Source organism: Ranitomeya imitator, chromosome 1 (assembly GCF_032444005.1).
Source record: "Ranitomeya imitator isolate aRanImi1 chromosome 1, aRanImi1.pri, whole genome shotgun sequence".
In the NCBI taxonomy this organism is placed as follows: domain Eukaryota; kingdom Metazoa; phylum Chordata; class Amphibia; order Anura; family Dendrobatidae; genus Ranitomeya; species Ranitomeya imitator.
In genome coordinates, this window is record NC_091282.1 from 130,180,458 (window position 1) to 130,204,876 (window position 24,419).

The 24,419-nt window shown below is 46.6% G+C and overlaps 2 protein-coding genes across 7 annotated transcripts in view; one reads left to right on the plus strand and one right to left on the minus strand.

Moving 5' to 3' along the window:
* Positions 1 to 1,919: 1,919 nt before the first annotated feature.
* LOC138664317 (histone H2AX-like) lies at positions 1,920 to 9,267 on the minus strand. 2 transcript variants are annotated; one of them, XM_069750913.1, is made up of 2 exons: positions 8,550 to 9,267; positions 1,920 to 2,154 (listed from the first exon to the last, which is right to left on the minus strand). In XM_069750913.1, exon 1 carries the CDS (start codon positions 9,041 to 9,043, stop codon positions 8,612 to 8,614), a length of 432 nt encoding a protein of 143 aa, XP_069607014.1. In that variant the 5' UTR covers positions 9,044 to 9,267; the 3' UTR covers positions 1,920 to 2,154; positions 8,550 to 8,611. The 2 variants fall into 2 exon arrangements, with proteins under 2 accessions (XP_069607014.1, XP_069607025.1); XM_069750924.1 differs by having other exon boundaries at positions 8,412 to 9,267.
* A 277-nt stretch (positions 9,268 to 9,544) lies between these two features.
* Positions 9,545 to 24,419, plus strand: part of ZFYVE16 (zinc finger FYVE-type containing 16) — a 103,893-nt gene continuing 89,018 nt past the window's right edge. Inside the window, exons 1-3 of one of the 5 annotated variants that reach the window (XM_069750943.1) lie at positions 9,556 to 9,644; positions 12,408 to 12,485; positions 21,466 to 21,570. In XM_069750943.1, the coding sequence (XP_069607044.1) occupies positions 21,501 to 21,570 (70 nt within the window). In that variant the 5' untranslated portion in view covers positions 9,556 to 9,644; positions 12,408 to 12,485; positions 21,466 to 21,500. Of the gene's footprint in view, positions 9,685 to 12,407; positions 12,486 to 21,465; positions 21,571 to 24,419 lie in introns of all 5 variants that reach the window. The other 4 variants (XM_069750960.1, XM_069750934.1, XM_069750951.1 and 1 more) reach the window with 4 other exon arrangements.

Here is a 24,419-nt window from a genome sequence, read left to right on the forward strand (position 1 = left end):
GATACCGACAACGATCCGGATCACTGCAGCGTCGCTGTTTGGTCGCTGGAGAGCTGTCACACAGACCGCTCTCCAGCGACCAACGATGCCGGTAACCAGGGTAAACATCGGGTAACTAAGCGCAGGGCCGCGCTTAGTAACCCGATGTTTACCCTGGTTACCATCCTAAAAGTAAAAAAAACAAACACTACATACTTACCTACAGCCGTCTGTCCTCCAGCGCTGTGCTCTGCTCTCCTCCTGTACTGTCTGTGTGAGCACAGCGGCCGGAAAGCAGAGCGGTGACGTCACCGCTCTGCTTTCCGGCTGACCGACGCTCACAGTCAGTGCAGGAGGAGAGCAGAGCACAGCGCTGGAGGACAGACAGCGGTAGGTAAGTATGTGTTTGTTTTTTTTACTTTTAGGATGGTAACCAGGGTAAACATCGGGTTACTAAGCGCGGCCCTGCGCTTAGTTACCCGATGTTTACCCTGGTTACCAGTGAAGACATCGCTGGATCGGTGTCACACACGCCGATTCAGCGATGTCTGCGGGGAGTCCAGCGACCAAATAAAGTTCTGGACTTTCTTGCCCGACCAGCGACAGCACAGCAGGGGCCTGATCGCTGCTGCCTGTCACACTGGACGATATCGCTAGCGAGGACGCTGCAACGTCACGGATCGCTAACGATATCGTCTAGTGTGACGGTACCTTTAGTCCGGCAAAAAATCCCACGTCGCGGGAGAGGATACGTGGAGGCGACACTCCACGTGCTCGCCCGTTGTTGGTTTGGGGAGATCGGACCCCTTCAAAAGGGTCCGTCGCCCCTGTCTTATCTTCAGAGAAAAAAGCATCTGGGAAAACCCAGAGATGTGCCTCCTACGGACACTAAGCATAAACTGGAGCTGTCAGGGCCAGTGTCAAGGTGTATACTATGGAGGAGGAGCTAACTTTTTTTGTATCTACTTAGTGTCAGTCTCCTGGCGGCAGTAGCATACACCCACAGTCCTGTGTCCCCCAATGAGACGATGGAGAAAACCGCAATTACAGTTCAAGAAAAGTGGATAACATTTCTATAAAGGTACCTTCACACATAACGATATCGTTAACGATATCGTTGCTTTTTGTGACGTAGCAACGATATCGTTAAGGAAATTGTTCTGTGTGACAGCGACCAACGATCAGGCCCCTGCTGGGAGATCGTTGGTCGCTGAGGAAAGTCCAGAACTTTATTTCGTCGCTGGACTCCCTGCAGACATCGCTGAATCGGCGTGTGTGACACCGATCCAGCGATGTCTTCAATGGTAACCAGGGTAAACATTGGGTTACTAAGCGCAGGGCCGCGCTTAGTAACCCGATGTTTACCCTGGTTACCAGCGTAAAAGTAAAAAAAACAAACACTACATACTTACCTACCGCTGTCTGTCCCCGGCGCTCAGCTTCTCTGCACTCCTCCTGTACTGGCTGTGAGCGTCGGTCAGCCGGAAAGCAGAGCGGTTAAGTTCCCCCATCTGCTTTCCGGCTGCTGTGCTCACAGTCAGTGCAGGAGGAGTGCAGAGAAGCTGAGCGCCGGGGACAGACAGCGGTAGGTAAGTATGTAGTGTTTGGTTTTTTTTACTTTTATGCTGGTAACCAGGGTAAACATCGGGTTACTAAGTGCGGCCCTGCGCTTAGTAACCCGATGTTTACCCTGGTTACCTGGGGACCTCGGGATCGTTGGTCGCTGGAGAGGTGTCTGTGTGACAACTCTCCAGCGACCAAACAGCGACGCTGCAGTGATCGACATCGTTGTCGGTATCGCTGCAGTGTCGCTGAGTGTGAAGGTAACTTAAGTCTCATGCCTACTGTGCTTTGTTTAAACACTGCAAAAATTAACCTGGATGAGACAGTGAAATTCAGATTGTCAAATTCTCTTGTTAAAAAGAACCAAATTTACCAAATTAATTCTGCCCAAACGGAATGCATTTATTTTCTCTTGGAGCTCAGCAATCTTTTCTTGTAAGCCATTTGCACATGGCGCCTTTAAGATGTCAACAGCACTGCCAAGTTTTCCAGTTCAAAGATGTTTTGGGACAACGCAGACTTATCAATCCCCTGAAGAGTCTTTCCAGTTGTTTTTGCAGCATCTTTGCTCTGTGCTTTCAAGAATATTAAGCAGATGGCTTCCAATGACACCTGAGGATTGAACATGACACTTTTCACTGATTCAAGATTGCCAAACCCTGAAATGGTTCAAATAATTCACAAAAGGAACATGTGCACAGTAATGTTGTTTTGACATAGTAACATTAAAGGAGTTGTCTGGTATTATACACGCATAGTAACATAGTTATTAAGGTTGAAGGAAGACTTTAAAGGGACTCTGTCCAGAGGAAGGCAAAAAAAAACCCATGTGGCAAGAGTAAGCTCCACATTAAGGAAAAAAAAATCCTTCCCGACTCCACATACGGCAATCAGACTAGTTCCCTGGATCAACGCCCTATCAAGGAATCTAGTGTATATACCCTGTAACATTATACTTTTCCAGAAAGGTATCTAGTCCCCTCTTAAATTTAAGTAATGAATCACTCATTACAACATCATACGGCAGAGAGTTCCATAGTCTCACTGCTCTTAAGGTACCGTCACACTAAGCGACGCTGCAGCGATACCGACAACGATGTCGATCGCTGCAGCGTCGCTGGAGAGCTGTCACACAGACAGCTCTCCAGCGACCAACGATCTTGAAGTCCCCGGGTAACCAGGGTAAACATCGGGTTACTAAGCGCAGGGCCGCGCTTAGTAACCCGATGTTTACCCTGGTTACCGTTGTAAATGAAAAAAAACAAACACTACATACTTACATTCCCGGTGTCTGGTCATGTCCCTCGCCTTCAGCTTCCAGCACTGACTGAGCACCGGCCGTAAAGTACAGCGGTGACGTCACCGCTGTGCTTTGCTTTACGGCTGACCGGCGCTCACCAGTCAGTGCGGGAAGCTGAAGGTGAGGGACATGACCAGACACCGGGAATGTAAATATGTAGTGTTTGTTTTTTTACATTTACAACGGTAACCAGGGTAAACATCGGGTTACTAAGCGCGGCCCTGTGCTTAGTAACCCGATGTTTACCCTGGTTACCAGTGACGACATCGCTGAATCGGCGTCACACACGCCGATTCAGCGATGTCAGCGGGAGATCCAGCGACAACATAAAGTGCTGGACTTTCCCCAGCGACCAGCAGGGGCCTGATCGTTGGTCGCTGTCACGCATAACGATTTAGTTAACGATATCGTTGCTACGTCACAAAAAGCAACGACATCGTTAACGATATCGTTATGTGTGACAGTACCCTTACAGTAAAGAATCCGAGTGTGTTATTATACTTAAACCTTTTTTCCTCCAAACGCAGAGGATGCCCCCTTGTCTTGGTTTCAGGTCTATGATTAAAAAGATCATCAGAAAGGTCTTTGTACTGTCCCCTCATATATTTATGCATTACATCTTATTACTTCTACCCAAGTGCATGACCTTACATTTATCCCCATTAAAGCTCATTTGCCATTTATCAGCCCAAGCTTCTAGTGTACATAAATCATCCTGTAATATAAAATTGTCCTCCTCTGTATCGATTACCCTGCAGAGTTTAGTGTCATTTGCAAATATTGAAATTCTACTCTGAATGCCCCCTACAAGATCATTAATAAATATGTTAAAAAGAAGAGGGCCCAATACTGACCCCTGTGGTACCCAACTGCTAACCGCTATCCAGTCCGAGTGTGCTCCATTAATAACCACCCTTTGTTTCCTATCCCTGAGCCAGCTCTTAACCCACTTACACATATTGTCCCCTATCCCCATTATTCTCATTTTATGTATGAACCTTTTGTGTGGCACCGTATCAAAAGCTTTTGAAAAGTCCATATACACTACATCCACTGGGTTGCCTTGGTCCAGTCCGGAACTTACCTCTTCATAGAAACTGATCAAATTAGTCTGACATGAACGGTCCCTAGTAAACCCATGCTGATACTGGGTCATGAGGTTATTCCTCTTCAGATACTCCAGTATAGCATCCCTTAGAATGCCCTCCAGGATTTTACCCACAGTAGAGGTTAAGCTTACTGGCCTATAATTTCCGAGTTCAGTTTTTGTCCCCTTTTTGAATATTGGCACCACATTTGCTATACGCCAGTCCTGTGGTACAGACCCTGTTATTATGGAGTCTTTAAAAATTAAAAATGATGGTCTATCAATGACTGTACTTAATTCCTGCAGTACTCGAGGGTGTATCCCATCCGGGCCCGGAGATTTGTCAATTTTAGTGATTTTTAGACGCCGCCGCACTTCCTGCTGGGTTAAACAGGTGACATTTAATTGGGAATTTTTATCACTAGTCATTTTGTCTGCTATGGGATTTTCTTGTGTAAATACTGATGAAAAAAGTCATTTAGCATATTGGCTTTTTCCTCATCCTCATCCACCATTTCACCCAGACTATTTTTAAGGGGGCCAACACTATCATTTTTTAGTTTCTTACTATTTATGTAGTTAAAGAATATTTTAGGATTATTTTTACTCTGTCTGGCAATGAGTCTCTCTGTCTCAATCTTTGCTGCCTTGATTTGCTTTTTACAGAATTTATTTAATTTTTTGTATTTATTTAATGCCTCCTCACTACCTACTTCCTTTAATTCTCTAAATGCTTTCTTTTTGTCACTTATTGCGCCCCTTACAGCTCATTATTCTCATTTTATGTATCAACCTTTTGTGTGGCACCATATCAAAAGCTTTTGAAAAGTCCATATACACTACATCCACTGGGCTCCCTTGGTCCAGTCCGGAACTTAAAGTACCGTCACACAGTGAAATTTTGATCGCTACGACGGCACGATTCGTGACGTTCGAGCGATATATCTGTGACGTTCGAGCGATATCGCAATGTCTGACACCCTCCTGCGATCAGGGACCCCGCTGAGAATCGTACGTCGTAGCAGATCGTTTGAAACTTTCTTTCGTCGTCTAGTGTCCCGCTGTGGCGGCATGATTGCATGGTGTAACATATATCGTATACGATGTGCGCATAGTAACCAACGGCTTCTACATCGCACATACGTCATGAAATTATCGCTCCAGCGTCGTAGATTGCAAAGTGTGACAGCAGTCTACGACGCTGGAGCGATATTGTTACGACGCTGGAGCGTCACGGATCGTACCGTCGTAGCGATGAAAATTGCACTGTGTGACGGTACCCTTACCTCTTCATAGAAATTGATCAGATTAGTCTGACAGGAACGGTCCCTAGTAAACCCATGTTGGTATTGGGTCATGAGGTTATTCCTCTGCAGATACTCCAGTATAGCATCCCTTAGAATGCCCTCCAGGATTTTACCCACAGTAGAGGTTAAGCTTACTGGCCTATAATTTCCGAGTTCAGTTTTTGTCCCCTTTTTGAATATTGGCACATTTGCTATACGCCAGTCCTGTGGCACAGACCCTGTTATTATGGACTCTTTAAAGATTAAAAAAATGGTCTATCAATAACTGTACTTAATTCCTGCAGTACTCGGTGGTGTATCCCATCCGGGCCCCAAGATTTGTCAATTTTAGTGATTTTTAGACGCCGACGTACTTCCTGCTTGGTTAAGCAGGTGACACTTAATGGGGAATTTTTGTTATCACTGATCATATTGTCTGCCATGGAATTTTCTTGTGTAAATACTGATGGAAAAAAGTCATTTAGCAGATTGGCTTTTTCCTCATCCTCATCCACCATTTCACCCAGACTATTTTTAAGGGGGCCAACACTATCATTTTTTTAGTTTCTTACTATTTACGTAGTTAAAGAATATTTTGGGATTATTTTTACTCTCTCTGGCAATGAGTCGCTGTCTCAATCTTTGCTGCCTTGATTTGCTTTTTACAGAATTTATTTAATTTTCTGTAATTATTTAATGCCTCCTAACTACCTACTTCCTTTAATTCTCTAAATGCTTTCTTTTTGTCACTTACAGCTCTATTTAGCCATATTGGTTTCCTCATTTTTCTAGTATGTTTATTCCCATACGGTATATACTATGCACAGGTCCTATCCAGGATGCTAATAAACGTCTCCCATTTTCTTTGTGTATTTTTATGTCTCAGGATATTGTCCCAGTTAATTACCAAGATCATCTCTCATCCATTGGAAATTTGCCCTCCTGAAGTTTAGTGTCCTTGTCACCCCTCTACTACACATCTTATTAACCTCTTTCTGACCTCGGACAGGATAGTATGTCTGAGGTCAGATACCGCGTTTTGATGCAGGGTCCAGCGGTGAGCCCGCATCAAAGCCGGGACATGTCAGCTTACCAATGCTCCTCGCGTGCTCGAGTCTGAAGATTGCATTGCGGTCTCGCGAGATGATGACGACGTAGCGGTCTTGCGAGACCGCACGTCATCATCTCGCGAGACCACACTGCATGTAGCGGTCACCGGGGCGCCGCGAGGAGCATCGGTAACCAGCCACTTCGATCTGGAGGTTCCGGAAGGTATGTAACTTTTTTTTATTATTTTTAACATTAGATATTTTTACTATTCATGCTGCATAGGCAGCATGAATAGTAAGAAGTTGGTCATACAGGGTTAATAGCAGCATTAACCGAGTGCGTTACACCGCGGTCAACGCTGCCATTAACCCTGTGTGAGCGCTGACAGGAGGGGAGTACGGAGCGGGCGCAGTGACCGGAGGGGAGTATGGAGCGGGCGCTGACTGCATGGAGGAAGGAGCAGCCATTTTCTTCCGGACTGTGCCCGTCGCTACGACCAATCAGCGACTTGGATTTCCATGACTGACAGAGGCCGCGACCAATGAATATCCGTGACAGACAGAAGGAAAGACGTTAGTGACCCTTAGACCAGGGGTGTCAAACTGCATTCCTCGAGGGCTGCAAACAGGTCATGTTTTCAGGATTTCCTTGTACTGCACAGGTGATAATTTAATCACCAACTCATTATTTGTGTAGGTGATTAAATTATCACCTGTGCAGTACAAGGAAATCTTGAAAACATGACCTGTTTGCAGCCCTCGAGGAATGCAGTTTGACACCCCTGCCTCAGACAATTATATAGTAGAAAATATATATACACACCCCTATACTGTGTGTAGACATTTATCTTCGCTATTCTATTCTAACATGTCAGTGTGATTTTACTTTACACCGCACTGAATTGCCGGCTTTTCTATAGAACACCGCTGCGTATTTCTCGCAAGTCACACTGTTGGTCCGTGTGTAATCTGTATTTTTCTCGCCCCCATAGACTTTCATTGGCGTATTTTTTGCGCAATAAAGTGATAAACGCAGCATACTGCGATTTTCTACAGCCGTAGAAGACCGTATAATACGGATCAGTAAAATACGGTAGATAGGAGCTGGGCCATAGAGAATCATTGTACCGTATGCAATCCGTATTTTCTGCACCTCTCATACGTCCGTAAAACTCGCTATTGTGAGGCCGGCCTCACGGATGTAGGAGCGCAGAAAATACATCCAGAAAATAAGCATTACAGAACGCTGTAGATAAGCTCCTGACGCTGGTGGGCTTAGCTCAGGTTCCCTTTAATGTATCAAAACCGCAGCAGCTAGAAGTTACAACATAATGGGTGGCATTCCTGGGAATCCCATGTCCACTGTGTGCCTGCAAGTAAAATGGACACATGGCATCTTTCAGGACTGCAGCATGTCGATTTTTCTTGGGACAATAGTCTATGCACCAAAAGTTTAATTGATAGAATGTACTGATGCAGTAAGGCCGTGTGCACACGTTGCAGAATTTGTTGCGGATCCGCAGCAGTTCCTCTGGTTTACAGTACAATGTAAACTTATGGGAAACCAAAAATGCTGTGCCCATGCTGAGGAAAAAGCCGTGCAGAAACGCAGCGGATTATTTTACGCAGCATGTCAATTCTTTGTGCGGAATCCGTAGCGGTTTTCCATCTGCTCCAATAGAAAACTGCAGATGGAAAACTGCAGCAGAATCCGCAGCGGTTTTGCACTGCAGATTTATCAAGTCTGCAGCGGATTTTTCTACGTGTGCACATAGCCTCCGTCCGCATTTTTCAGTGAAAACATGCAGCTTTCCCTGCGTTAAACAGGATGCTGGTAAAATGTGTAGAGTCCAAAGCGCTGCTATGCCAGGATCATGGGCACAGACAACCTTAGGCAATAGGCAGGCGCAGTGCACATAGCGAACATGGGATATCTAAGCAATCCCATCCACTATGCGGTTACATCTGGCAGATGCGGTTATGACGCTGAAAACAGAGCGTCTCTCCCGCAGCATTTTATATCCTCCACGTGTCCACTGCCAGCCTGGTACACAAGGGCGGACATGACCGCTCCTCACAGAACCGGCGGCAAATGTACAGCAGGGAGCCGCCTCACTAACAGGATCACACAGAGAAACTGCGCCTACCGATGTAGAGAAACCCGGTATAACGGCTCTGCCCGGTGTGGGGGAGGGGAGAACAGCTAATACCGACTGCTAGTACACGTGGGGCAGCCGCGATGGAGCGGCTCCCTGGGGAATAGTCACGGCTCTCCGCTCTCTTACACATGTGGGTGGCCCTTAGAAGGGCCTTTGGGTTTCATCAGTCTCCACTTCCACCTCTGGGCTTAGTATTCCTGGGATTGCTGGGCGCTCTTCTTCCCGCCTTTTCCTGAGGCGGGCGCGGAGCTGGCGGACTTCTTGGGCAGCAGCACGGCCTGGATGTTGGGCAGGACGCCGCCCTGGGCGATGGTCACGCCGCCCAGCAGCCTGTTCAGCTCCTCGTCGTTGCGCACGGCCAGCTGCAGATGGCGCGGGATGATGCGCGTCTTTTTGTTGTCTCGGGCCGCGTTTCCCGCCAGCTCGAGAATCTCGGCAGTGAGATATTCCAGCACAGCCGCTAAATAAACGGGAGCGCCGGCACCAACCCTCTCGGCATAGTTGCCCTTGCGGAGGAGTCTGTGAACACGTCCCACCGGAAACTGAAGACCTGCCCGAGATGAGCGGGTCTTAGCCTTCGCCCGAGCTTTGCCGCCACCTTGCTTCCCACGTCCTGACATGCTGTTCCTCTGATAGAAGTTCTTCTCCACAGAAAAATCGCCGGGATAATAACCGCTCTGTGCGGCCGACTCCCTTTTTATACAGTCACCTGTGTCTGTGATTGGTTGTCTTCCAAGTCAGCCAATGAATCTCATTAATTTAAAAAGGACAAATCAGAAAGAAAGTTTAAGCGGCCACGCGACAGCCAGCCTTATGCATTGCAGTTTCAGCTACTGCTGGCTCCGCCTCCATGAGTTGCACGTGATGTGGGCGGGGTTATCTAGTGGCGCGAACAGCTGCACATTGGGGTGAATTCTTGCTCGGGGTCCAGCACATTTTCTCAGATTTCTCCCCCATTTTTTTTTAATGATTGTCGCTAACAAAAATGTATGCGTCTTGTTATACTGTACCCCGGTTGGAGCGAGCGCAGGCGTGACGTCATCCGCAAGCACCGCAGACACAAAGCTACGCGAGAGCAGGTCACGTGACCTACTCATGCCTTGGGGGTCATGTGACGTCTCACATGATGGAGGCGGAGCGTCGTGACGGCAGAGTTGAAAGGAACCTGAAAGGCAAAAAACACAGATAGAGGGTCAGGATGAGGCCGGGGTGACGGCGGAGGTGAGCGGAGCGAGTGCTGCGCGCCGGGGAGGAGCGGCCGGTATGTGGCCCCCAGTAATGGCGGGTAGTGTAAGGGGCACCTTCTGAGGCGAATTCCCCAGACCTGGACGTGTTACCCGGCCCCAGGAGTAATGATGAGAGAGTCTGCGAGCAGAAATGGCAGCGCCATAGTGAGAGACGCTCCGTGCGCGCGCGTGTTGTGTGTGTGTGTGTGTGTGTGTATATATATATATATATCTATGTCTAAGTTCACATTTGCGTTGTGCGCTGCAGCGTCGTCGCCGCAACGCACAACGCAAACAAAAACGCAGCAAAACGCATGCACATGCGGCCCCATGCGGCGCCAATGTTAAAGATAGGGCCGCACGACGCATGCGTTTTTTAAAAGGTCGGCGCTGCACAAAAAATCCAACATGTTGCGTTTGCCGCGCCCAGACAGGTGCGCCCTAACGCCGCATGCGGCGTAAAACGCAACACAACGCATGCACATGCGGCCCCATGCGGCGCCAATGTTAGATAGGGCCGCACGACGCATGCGTTTTGTTGCGGCGGCGACGCTGCGGCGCAAACCGCAAATGTGAACGTACCCTATCTATATCGGGCGTGCGTCTTCCAGGGGTGTATGAAGATTTTATCGAAACGCGCGTTGGGGTAGAACGCAGGTCTCGTGTGGTCCCATAGAGGTAATCATGTTTGGATGATTTGGCTACTATGTTTATATAATCGGTAACTACTAAGCACTTTATTGCAAGTTTTTCTATAGGTTATTTTGTCCTTATGACTCTAATGGTGGAATCATTTAGAATGTTACTGATGCAGTGGCGTAGGAAGGGGGGGGGCGGTCCGCCCCGGGCGGCACAATGCTGGGGGCGGCCGGCGCTGCAGGAGAAGAAGATAAAAAAAAAAAAAAAAGACGCCCCTTTAAATCTTCGGGCGGCGCCGTCCGCCGCCACGACCAGGGCCAGCTCCCCCCACCCCCGGGTCCCGCCCCCGCCCCCCGCTCTATACTCACCTCTCCTGGTTCCTGCGGCGCCGGCAGCTGCAGCGTCCTCTGACTCTGCGACGTCTCAGAGCAGAGGGCGCGATGACGTCACTACTGTGCGCGCCGCTCTGCCTCTCTGTCCTGAGCGTCGCAGAGCCGGAGAGACGCTGACTGCACCGGACCTGCGCTGGGAACGGGAGAGGTGAGGATTTTACTTTTTTTTTTTTTTTCTTTATGTCTGACTGTCTGGGGCTGGGGCAATGCTGGAGACCATGGGGCAGATTGCTGGACACACTGGGGCTGTACTGGAGACCATGGGGCAGAATGCTGGACACACTGGGGCAATACAGGAGACCATGGGGCAGATTGCTGGACACACTGGGGCAATACAGGAGACTATGGGGCAGATTGCTGGACACACTGGGGCAATACAGGAGACCATGGGGCAGATTGCTGGACACACTGGGGCAATACAGGAGACTATGGGGCAGATTGCTGGACACACTGGGGCAATACTGGAGACCATGGGGCAGAATGCTGGACACACTGGGGCAATACAGGAGACTATGGGGCAGATTGCTGGACACACTGGGGCAATACAGGAGACCATGGGGCAGATTGCTGGACACACTGGGGCAATACAGGAGACTATGGGGCAGATTGCTGGACACACTGGGGCAATACAGGAGACCATGGGGCAGATTGCTGGACACACTGGGGCAATACTGGAGACTATGGGGCAGAATGCTGGACACACTGAATACTGGAGACCATGGGGCAGATTTCAGGACACATTGAGGCAATGCTGGAGACCCTGGGGCAGACTTCTGGACATACTGGGGCAATACTGGAGACCATGGGGCAGAATGCTGGACACACTGGGGCAATACAGGAGACCATGGGGCAGATTGCTGGACACACTGGGGCAATACTGGAGACCCTGGGGCAGATTGCTGGACACACTGGGGCAATACTGGAGACCCTGGGGCAGATTTCTGGACACATTGAGGCAATGCTGGAGACCCTGAGGCAGACTTCTGGACACACTGGGGCAATGCTGGACACTGGGGCAGATTGCTGGACACACTGGGGGTAATATACTGGACACACTGGGGCAATGCTGGACACTGGGGGTAATATGCTGGACACACTGGGGAAAGGCTGGACACTGGGGCAGATTGCTGGACACACTGGGGGTAATATGCTGGACATACTGGGGCAGATTGCTGGACACACTGGGGGTAATATGCTGGACACACTGGGGCAGATTGCTGGACAACATGGGGGTAATATGCTGGACACACTGGGGCAGATTGTTGGACAACATGGGGGTAATATGCTGGACACACTGGGGGCAGGACTTGAGGCATGGGCAGAATGTAGATACGGGGCATGATTGGAGACACGGGGCAGGATTGGATCATGGGGCAGGACGGATACGATGGAGGCTGGTGGGGCAGGATGGGGAGATCATATGGGGTAGAATGGATACTCATGAGGGCAGGATACGACAACATATGGCTGGAGCCAGGAATGAGATAAACGGGGCCAGGGTGGGGAATATTATTACCATAGGGGATAATTAAGGGATATTGTTACTGCAGTGATGTATTTATTTTATTTTTTGAGTATACTGTTTTAAATGGGGGGGCGGTCCTGTTACTGTGCAGAGTGACACTATATCACCTTTTTTTCTTCATGTGATGTAATGTAGAAGTTGTGAAAAATTAAGTAATGTGTTCTGCAAGCGGAGCTCGAGATAACTGTGTTATTTCCTGCAGAAATGAGTCCTGGCTGGAAGGAATGATGGCGGTCTGTGCTGGATGAAAGATGAAGGACTTCACCTAGAGACGTCACTGGTGAGTCAGTGTTACCTATACACTGACACTATACACTGTATACTATATAGAGGTCCTGTGTATAATGTCACCAGTGATCTCTGTATTACCTCTACACAGACATTGCATACTAAGTACAGATCTCCTGTGAATACTGGCACTTATGGTGATAGTATTGTGGGTTTTTTTTTATTACTGATCAGTATTGTAGTATTCAGTCACTATGTGGTGGTAATATGTGGTCTGGAAATGGTGTTGTGGTATTTGTCCCTTGTATGTAGTATTATTCGGTCACTATGTGGCCTGGTCATGGTGTGGTGGTATTAAGTCACAGGTGTGGCATGTGGGGGTGACACCATTAGGCCCAGTTTAAGTTCTACAAAACAGGAAAACCATTTTTGGTAACCTTTGTGTGTATTGAGCTGGGGGGGGGGGGGGTGGGGGGCGCCAAACTCGGGATCAGCCCCGGGCGGCAAAAGCTCTAGCTACGCCTCTGTACTGATGGCATAGTTATTTGTTATACAATATATGCTACTCACTGCTTTTGGGAACTACATCTGATCTGCTTTAGATAGGAGGCATTATTACAATAATATTGTGTATTAATAATAAGTTTTTTAACTATTTGATAAATAAGAAGATATATTTTAAACAAAACATCCCGTAGGCTGTCCAGTATGTGGGAGGTCTTTGGTGATGCATGTCCCTGTGTGGTCAGACACGGGCATTACACAGGACACAGCAGGGGACATTTATAAGATTATCTCAGCACAGGGACAATATTTTATTTTAAAGGATTTGTCCACTACTAGGACAACTCCTTCTTGACAAAATGTTTGGCCCCAATAAAATAGTAAAGCTTACACTCATCCCCCGTGCTGGTGCTGTTCCTGCAGTGTTGGCACTCGCTCTCCTGAGGCTCTCTTGCTGTTGTTGTAACACGGGACACCCGATCAGCTCTGGTGTCACTGTCTGTGCCTTCAGAAGAGGAAGCCAGGGCTGCTGCTGATCTCGGACTTCCATTTCATGCTCAATTTCACAAGAGGCGGGGACAGTGACCCTGGTACTGCGAGTTCCCACACTGCGGGAACGGCACCAGCTCGGGAGGGCAGTATAAGCTTTATTTTATGGTGGACAAGTCATGGCTATGACAAGACTTTGTCCCAAGTAGTGGACAACATCTTTAACATGTCCAGTTGTGGAACTTATAGTTATTCAAAGATTTATTGATTAATATTTTCATTAAAATAAACTTTGTTTATGGGAAAAACCCTTTATCAGCTCCAGGAACACTTTGGAGAAATGGCCACACCACTGGTTCTTCGATTGATCCATAGGACCTCACATACAAACCCTAAGGCTGCCGTCACACAAAATCAGGAGTGGAACAAATAGAGGAAAAGTATAATAGAAACATTTGCACCACTTCTGCATTTATCACCCACTACTGGTTTTGGCTTACAAATACTGATGTAAAATACTGACCAAATACTGCTAGTGTGACGGCAGCCTGAGGCATCAAACCGTGTCTACACAAAGCATCAGAAGGCATTTTTCTTTAAATTGGGCTTTAAATCAGACCTCCAGCCTCAGCTGTTTCACTGACTTCATGCCACTGCTTGAAAAGTTATCATGGTGCAGACGTCTGTCTTCGTCAGTGGTGAGATCCACTTTTGTCTTGGATGCAGTGATACCTGAGATTGGATTGCAGTCATGGGGGCAATGCGTAAAGAGGCCATCACAAGGAAATCTCACTATGGTTGTATTCCACGGTCATGGTGAGGCGTTGCTTAATGTATGGTAACTGGAACCCTCTAGTCTTCAACCCAGCTACTGTAACAACTTGGCGTTACGTTGGAGAAATGGCAGTACCACTGGTTCCATGACCAAATCAAGGTATGCCAGGAGCCATGTTTCAACACAACTCCAGGCCACATAAATGTGCTACCATAGCCTGAAGCTTCACCAGACTTCTTCATTGGTCACCAGTAGGGATGAGCAAATAGTTTCAGGTAAGTGCTTATCCGAATAGTTATAGCGCTTCCCGAATAGCTGCATCTGTTACTTGGAGCGCTCCCGATAATCAGCTGTTTGGTGCCACAGCTGCATGTGTCATGGCTGTGTAGCATATAGAATAATGACCTTCGGCACTCAATAAGGTTACTTTCATAAATCAGGTTTTCACTGTGAGGCTCAATTAGGGTAAATTTAAAAAAAAAACGGATCCGGCAAATGTTGCCGCTGGATCCAGTTTTTTTTCCCATAGACTTGTATTAGTCCCGGATGACCTTGCGTTTTGTCCGGTTTTCGCCGGATCCAGCAAATCTGCCGTTTCCGGAAAAAACGTCCATAGCAACGTTTTTTGTCTCTGGCGAAAAAGCCGGAAGCATCGCATCCGGCGCTTCCGGCTGTTTGCTAGAACAGAAGCCTATGGGTGCCGGATCTGGGAAATGACGGATTCCGGCGCCAGATTCTGTTTTTTTAAGCTGAGCATGCTCCAAAATTTTTTTTTTTTTCTTATCCAATTATTTAGATATGCTAGTCGGATCCGTCAAAGAAACTGATCCGTCGCATCAGTTTTTCACAATCTGCGCCGGAGCCGTTTTTTTCCAACATTTGCCGGATTGTGCCTGATGCAAAAAAAACCTGATGTGTGAAAGTAGCCTAAGGGTATGTGTCCACGTTCAGGATTGCATCAGGATTTGGTCAGGATTTTATGTCAGTATTTGTAAGCCAAAACCAGGAGTGGCTGATAAATTCAGAAGTGGTGCATATGTTTCTATTATACTTTTCCTCTAAGGCCGGGGACACACACAACGTATAAAAAAACGGTCCGTTTTTGACGGAGGAGAATCGCAAAGATTTTTACAAAACAGTGATCCGAGTGCAGTTCGAGGATGCGATTTTCTCGCATCAAATGATCCGTGTGACATCCGTATGGCATCCGTACTGCGTGTTTTTATCGCAGGCTTGCAAAACCAACATACGCCAATACAAGGGATCCATGTGTCAAAAACAAACAAACATATATATATATATATATATATATATATATATATATATATAATGTCAGTAGACACATATATGTATATATATTAATATTTCATCCAGCGCGATATAGCAGAAAGCCGGTAATTCAATTGCCGGCTTCTGCTTTCTCCTTCCTAAAACCCGACATGATTTGAGACCTGGTTTACATACAGTAAACCATGTCTTCTCCCCATTTTTTTTGCATATTCCACACTACTAATGTCAGTAGTGTGTCTATGCAAAATTTGGCCGTTCTAGCTATTAAATTAAGGGGTTAAATGGCGGAAAAAATTGGCGTGGGCTCCCGCACAATTTTCTCCGCCAGAGTAGTAAAGCCAGTGACTGAGGGCAGATATTAATAGCCTGGAGAGGGTCCACGGTTATTGGCCCCCCCCTGGCTAAAAACATCTGCCCCCAGCCACCCCAGAAAAGGCACATCTGGAAGATGCGCCTATTCTGGCACTTGGCCACTCTCTTCCCATTCCCGTGTAGCGGTGGGATATGGGGTAATGAAGGGTTAATGCCACCTTGCTATTGTAAGGTGACATTAAGCCTAATTAATAATGGAGAGGCGTCAATTATGACACCTATCCATTATTAATCCAATTGAATGATAGGGTTAAATAAAAGACAAACACATTATTATAAATTATTTTAATGAAATAAAAACAATGGTTGTTGGAGTATTTTATTCTACGCCCAATCCAGTCACTGAAGACCCTCGTTCTGTAAGTAAAAAAACATAATAAACCAACAATATCCTTACCCTCCGCAGATCTGTAAAGTCCAACGATGTAAATCCTTCTGAAGGGGTTAAAACATTTTGCAGCAAGGAGTTCCGCTAATGCAGGCTGCTCCTTGCTGCAAAACCCCAGGGAATAAGGCTAAATATAGATCAATGCTCTATATTTAGATTCATTTGCGGTGAGACGCCCTCTGCTGGCTGTTCATAGATCGTGGGAACTTACCTAGAAAGCCTGGGAGCTTTCCTAGAAAGCAGGCGTTTGGCCCCGGGAGGTGTCTGTACACTGTGCTCTATTTAGAGGTAACATATTATCTGGTGCCTATGTCTTTTTCTATGTCTTAGTGCCACTTGTGCATTTTACACAGGGCTCTGATAGTGATACTTTATTTATACTTTGGATTTGTGTCCCTGTGTATAGATGGCGCCTGTATTTATTGCTATATGACATTAGACTCTGACTTATAATATTGCCAGTTGTTTGGATATATTTTTATGATCCCGTCCCGGTTTCATACGCCTGTGTAACATCTTGGTCGGTGCAGCGTCCCCGCTATCCGGGTTGCACCTTAGCCTTACCCGTTCCATAATTGTCCCATTATGATGTTTTATTATTAATAAAGATTTTTCCATATTTTGTATCACATGGACTGTAAGATCGTTTTTTCGGGCCCTTGTGACCCACGTCTAGCTAAACACTACTGACATTAGTAGTGTGGAATATGCAAAAAAAAATGGGGAGAAGACATGGTTTACTGTATGTAAACCAGGTCTCAAATCATGTCGGGTTTTAGGAAGGAGAAAGCAAAAGCCGGTAATTGAATTACCGGCTTTAAAGCTGTCTAGCACTGTACACCGCACTGAATTGCCGGCTTTTCTCTCTAACAGCGCTGCGTATTCCTCGCAAGTCACACTGCTGGTCCGTGTGTGATCCGTATTTTTGGGGCTTCCATAGACTTTCATTGGCGACTCTCGGCCGAGATACGCTGAGAATTGCAGCATGCTGCGATTTCACTCGGATCCTGAATACGGCCGAGAAAATATCGGATGATGGGAGCTGCTCCATAGATTAACATTGGGACGAGTGCTATGCGATTTTTTATCGCATTGCACTCGTCCGTATTACGGTCTAGTGTGACCCCAGCCTAATTGTTCCACTCCTGGTTTTGGCTTACAAATACTGACATAAAATCCTGATGCAATCCTGAACGTGGACACATACCCTTCGTCATAAGGGAATTAAAGTTTCAAATGATTTTCAATTTAATGTACAGCCGACATAATTTTGGCACGATTGCCTTTATCAAGGAAGTCTGCATGAGATATAGGATGGTATAATTCCAAATACTCAGTGCGGCGTGGTACGAATCATGCCACATTGCTTTAGGTAGGAACAGCCCATATGATGTGACGAGGAGATGCCGGCGTGCTTCCGGTAATTACATGCGACTATGTGACCGTTACAACACACAGGCTCTCCACGCTCCATGCGTGTGTTGTGACTGTCTCACAGCCGCCACACTCAACCGGTGATTAACGGGAGCGCTCCAGGTATCCAGGTTTCCGAGGCAGCTATTCGGATAAGCACCTATCCGAAGCTATTCAATCATCCTTAGTCACCAGTCACACTGCGATATGCCAGCAGCAGATCTTGATGATTTGTCGTAGTGCATTCAGTGTGGCAGAACCTTCCTCAGATAGCCATTAATAACCTCAATGATAGCATCTAAGGCGTGTAAGTGCAGAGGTTTCTGTGCATGGCGCTCATATGCAATGCTGAATAAATCGAGATGGTTTTAAAAATTTGTTTCCATTCTTTTTTTTTTTTTTTGGTCACTTGCACATCATTGCCATGTCTATCCAGCACTCCATGACTTTTTCTTCTTGGTGTTACAATTTTAATGTTGTGGTGTATGTGCGCACACACATACACAGCATTATATGTATATATTGCATATACACTTTAGTTGTTTTGAATATCGTCCATGCATTCTGCAGTGCAGTATAGAGATTTACTTAACAGCCTTATATTAGTGGAAGTAAATGGTTCAAAAAATAAAAACAAATACTCTGCTCAGACTGCCACCGCTTCTCAGTATTTAGTTCTTTAATTCCTTAAGGTACCGTCACACTAAACGATATCGCTAGCGATCCGTGACGTTGCAGCGTCCTGGCTAGCGATATCGTTCAGTTTGACAGGCAGCAGCGATCAGGATCCTGCTGTGATGTCGTTGGTCGCTGCAGAAAGTCCAGCACTTTATTTCGTCGCTGGACTTCCTGCTGACATCGTCTGTGTGACAGCTCTCCAGCGACCAAACAGCGACGCTGCAGCGATCCGGATCGTTGTCGGTATCGCTGCAGCGTCGCTTAGTGTGACGGTACCTTTACTGTTTACTGGGATCAACATCCAGCAGCGGTGTCATGTGAGCTTATTGTTGTGTTGTCTTTGTGAAAACCGCAGGGGGCAAAACTCAATCAGCTCAAATTATAACCTGCTAAATCTGAGGATTGGCCGTAGATTCCTGCATCTGATCTCACAGCAAATGTCACATTTACCCCATTTTATAAATGTTTTTTTTGTTTCTTGTTCTTTAGAAACTGTATCACATGGACCCAGAGTGCCATACTTCTGCACTTAAAGGGAACCTGTCACCCCCAAAATCGAAGGTGAGCTAAGTCCACCGGCATCAGGGGCTTATCTACAGCATTCCGTAATGCTGTAGATAAGCCCCCGATGTATCCTGAAAGATGAGCAAAAGAGGTTAGATTATACTCACCCAGGGGCGGTCCGATCCGATGGGTGTCGCGGTCCGGTCCGGGGCCTCCCATCTTCATAGGATGACGTCCTCTTCCTGTCTTCACGTTGCGGCTCCTGCGCAGCCATACTTTGCTCTGCCCTCAACAGGGCAGACAAAGTAGGCCGGAGCCGCAGCATTTAAGGGACTCTGTCACCTGAATTTGGCGGGACTGGTTTTGGGTCATATGGACGGAGTTTTCGGGTGTTTGATTCACCCTTTCCTTACCCGCTGGCTGCATGCTGGATGCAATATTGGATTGAAGTTCATTCTCTGTCCTCCATAGTACACGCCCGCGCAAAGCAATCTTGCCTTGTGCAGGCGTGTACTATGGAGGACAGAGAATGAACTTCAATCCAATATTGCAGCCAGCATGCAGCCAGCGGGTAAGGAAAGGGTGAATCAAACACCCGAAAACTCCGCCCATATGACCCAAAACCAGTCCCTCCAAATTCAGGTGACAGGTTCCCTTTAAGACAGGATGAGGACGTCATCGTAAGAAGATGGGAGGCCCGGACCGGACCGCGACGCCCATCGGATCGGACCGCCCCTGGGTGAGTATAATCTAACCTCTTTTTCTCCTCTTTCAGGATACATCGGGGGCTTATATTCAGCATTACAGAATGCTGTAGATAAGATAAGCCCTAGATGCCGGTGGACTTGGCTCACCTTCGATTTTGGGGGTGACAGGTTCCCTTTAAAGGGCACTCAGCTTGGAAATGCAATGCAATCCTCCAGCTGATATATATTAGTATTATTTGTGTGAGAAAAGCCTCGACATAAGGCTTTATTCACGCATCAGTATTTCATCAGTATTTGCTTGTCAAAACCAGGAGAGTAGAAAACATGGAGCAGGTGTCAATCTTTCAATTCTAGTTTTTCTCTGTACGTTCCACTCCTGGTTTTGGCATACAAACACTGATGTGAAATACTGACGTGGGCTCGATCCCTAACTTGTATCTTATACAATGAAGTCCCTGCTCTTTCAGGCACTTGGGTCCATTGAGCCGTCCTAATCATTGATCCACTGCTTTCCTTGTGAGTGTTCATGCAGAGAAACTATCAGTCACCTATGTAATCAGCTCACTGGACCTGGTTGCATCTTCCCACAAAACTACTGTATGTAGCATTCTGTTCAGCTCCTCCTGCACTGCAGTTCCAGGCTGGCAGGTGCCCTTTACGGCTATGTGCACACGTTCAGGATTTCTCGCAGAAAATTCCTGAGAAAAACCGGACATTTTCTGCAAGAAATCCGCAAGAAATCTGCATGCGGTTTTGCCGCAGTTTTTTCCGGACATTTCACAATGTATTTTGTAGTGGGAAATCCGCAAAAAAAAAACGAAAAATTAATGAACATGCTGCGGTTTTTACCGCGATGCGTTTTTTTTGCGGAAAAAAACGCATCATGTGCACAAAATATGCGGAATTCATTCTAAATGATGGGATGCTTATTGTATGCGGTTTTTTTTGCAGTTTTATAGCGTTATCAGGAAAAACTGCGAAAAAACCGCAACGTGGGCACACAGCCTACATGTTTTCATCCATATGGTTTTGAAGTTAAATGGGTTGTGCCGCGCCTGTGGTGTTTTTTATCAGCACATTATTATTATTATTATTATTATTATTATTATTATACATTTTTATAGCGCCATTTATTCCATGGCACTTTACATGTGAATACGGGGCAAATATAGACAAATACATTAAACATGAGCAGATAACAAGGCACACGAGTACATAAGGAGGGAGGACCCTGCCCGCGAGGGCTCACAGTCTGCAGGGGGTGGGTGAGCACATGGTCATATGAGTATTTGGCTGCTCAGTTGGATGAAGCCGACACATAATGAGGGCAGCTAACTGCTCTGTGGAGTGAAGGGGGCAAGGAGGGGACAGCGTGCAGGAGACACCGTTTTATGGAATGTAATTTGACTTGTTTGATTTGTAGTAAAAATGGAAATTAAAGTTGTTGTTTTTTTTTTTTTTTAAGTTAAAGCAAATTATCATCTACCCACAATATACGGTAGGTAACGACTTGCAGATCAGTGGGTGTTTCATTGCCGGGATACGCGCCAATCAATCTTTATCCCCAACGGGGAACTTACAGCAGGGCTGGATGGATCCCTGAACGCTGCTCCATTCATTTTCTGTGGGGCTGCCAGAAAAAGCCAAGAGCAGCCCTCAGCATCCCCATAGTAAATGAATAAAGCGGTGGTCTCGCTGTTGCTCCATTCTATAACTGGGATAAAAGTCTTCCGTTCTGCCGATCGGTGTGGGTCCCAGTGGTCAAACCTTCAGCGAACAACAAGTAGTATCACATCCTATGGATAGGTGATAGCTTGTTTTCACTGGACAACCCCTGTAATGTCCAAAAAGAAGACTAGTAATCTGGAAGTTTGGCCATTCTGTGTTTTTAACAAGTGTTATGTTTTCTCAGGTGCCAAAGAAAATTCTTTGTGGATCCAAAAGAAGATGGACAGTTACTTTCAAGCGGCAGTTGTGGATTTGGATAAATTGCTGGATGACTTTGAGCAGAATACAGGTGAGACTTGTCATCTTCTGATGAGTTACCCTTTTCCGTTAGGAATATTTCTCAGTGAACCGTATGAGAATTCTGTCTCTTGTTCGTCTACATGACCGTCATGCACCTGACATTGTTGGCTGAAGATGCCACATAATCGCACTGCAATCTGCATGTCGCTACATGTAAAACACAAAATTCTGAGAGCATTTCCAATGTTTTTATTATATTTATCACCAAGAAGTCAGAATTGCAATGAATGGTAAATCATTATAGTCTCGCATTACGTTTTTTTTTCCTAATTTATTTCTGTTTTTCTATATTCTTGGGTTGATTTTCAAAGTTCATAAAATGCTGATCACTTATTTTATTGTTCGATAAGATCCTCTTTTTCCTAATAATCTCACACTGGTATGCTAAGGATCGGACCAGGCAGATAAGGATATGATCAGGGAGGTTTTTCTTTAATTATTTATCTCACTATCCATAAGCTATCAGTAATGGTATGTCCAGAGTGTGCATTAAAATACTTGCCAGTTGTTTAATTTGCCACCTCCGCTCCTGTCATCTCTTGGACCGGGTGACTTCAGTTGTGAAAAGCCGTCTCGCTCCATCGTATATTTTACTGAAAGTCACACAATGTAAGTCTGACACTCGCAGCGAGGCTCTCGTAGATTTACCTTAAGCGGGAAAGCAACAATCCACCATGTGAGCTGACGAGAGCGAGCTGTGGTCACATGATGCCGCAGAGAACCGGAGCAGCGCTGGAAACCTCACAACACTGTGGCCGATAATCATTGTAAAGTACACTCTGATCACACTTTACTGATGCTGAAATAAAAGAAATGCTGGAATGGGACTTTAAAATATCTAAAGGGACGTTCTTTGTTTCCAATAACTATTAGGGTATGTTCACACGTTCAGGATTTCCATCCTTTTTTTTTCAGGACAGTTTTTTTAAAAAACTGCAGCTCTTGGCAGAAAACGCAGGTCCTTTTTTTGGTCCTTTTTTTGTCCTTTTTTGATGCGTTTTTTGATGCGTTTTTTTATCCTTTTTTTATGCAGTTTTCTATGCAGAGACTGTGTTTCCTAGGAAGCTTTTTAGGGCTAAAATGGCTGAAAATACCCTACCCCTACCCCTAACCCTACCCCTAACCCTAACCCTACCCCTAACCCTACCGCTAACCCTACCCCTAACCCTACCCCTACCCCTACCCCTAACCCTACCCCTAACCCTACCCCTAACCCTACCCCTAACCCTACCCCTAACCCTACCCCTAACCCTAACCCTACCCCTACCCATATTCTAACCTTAGTGAAAAAAAAAAAAAAATTCTTAATTTTTTTATTGTCCCTACCAATGGGGGTGACAAAGTGGGGGGAGTGTCATTTACTATTTTTTTATTTTGATCACTGAGATAGGTTATATCTCAGTGATCAAAATGCACTTTGGAGCGAATCTGCCGGCCGGCAGATTCGGCGGGCGCACTGCGCATGCGCCCGCCATTTTGCAAGATGGCGGCGCCCAGGGAGAAGACGGCCGGACGGACACCGGGACGCCGGGTAAGTATAAGGGGGGGAGATTAGGGCACGGGGGGGGCATCGGAGCACGGGGGGGGGGGGGGGCATCGGAGCACGGGGGGGCGGGATCGGAGCACGGGGGGGGCAGCCACACTCCGCCCACGCACTTCCGCCCGCTCCCCCGCACTTCCTGCTGCAGCGGTTCTGCACATCAAATCGCAGTAAAACCCGCAGATATATTTTTGATCTGCGTGTTTTACTGCGATTTTGACCTCACAATGGAGGTCTATGGGTGCAGAACCGCTGCGGTTCAGGAAGAAGAATTGACATGCTCCTTCTTTTTTCCGGGAGCTATTCAGCGCGGCTTTTTTTTTACAATTTCCGGACCATGTGCACAGTGTGTCCTGTTTTCCATAGGGTACAGTGTACTGTACCCTGCATGGAAAACAGCTGCGGAACCGCAGCGGCAAAACCGCCGCGGTTCCGCGGTAAAAAACGCACTGTGTGAACATGGCCTTAATCACAAGGCGGCTTTTATTTTACCTTCTGCTCTTGAATAATCAAAGCTGCACTGTGATTGGCTGCTATGTGCAACAAAGATCGCTTTTACAAGTGTTCCTACGTCGCGGGTGCACCTCCTGTCATCTTGGCCAATATTTTGTATGAGCTGACGCACTTCCTACTATGAAAGTCTTCTGATTCTTTCTATAATTTATACAAATGAGTTTTCCTCATACCTCTGCAGTTGGAGAGTCTTATACAGAGAAGGGGTAGCTTCCTGTGTACTATTTAAAGGGAGCCTGTCACCAAGTTTGTCCTGTTTGAGCGAAGGCCAGTATTTTCAGGCCTGATATACTGCATTCTAATAAGCTATATATGCCCCCAATCTCTGCGTGCAAGACCAGAAAAAGACCTTTTAAAATACTTGTCTACAGAATGGTCGGGGCTGATGGGCGTTGCTGTCTTGGTCCGGCGCCTCCTCTCTTCTTGCGATGCCATCCTCCGTCTGTGCTTCATATGGATGACACGTCCTATGTCATCCACACGGTGTCCCTGGCCTCACGCTCCTGCGCAGGCGTACTTCTGTCTGCCCTGGCATGGCTATAGCATAGTACTGCAATGTGCACGAACCAGGGCTGTTTTGGCCTTTTCCTGAAAATGCGCACTGCAGTACTTTACGGTCACAAGGCTGGATTGGGGGCATACATGCAGCATATTAGAATGCTGTATATGAGGACTGAAAGGTACCGGCCCTACCTCATTTGAGACAAACCTGCTGACAGGTTCCCTTTAAGTGATTGATATGAAAGCCCATTGCTTTTTCATGCACCTTTTTAATTTGAAATTGT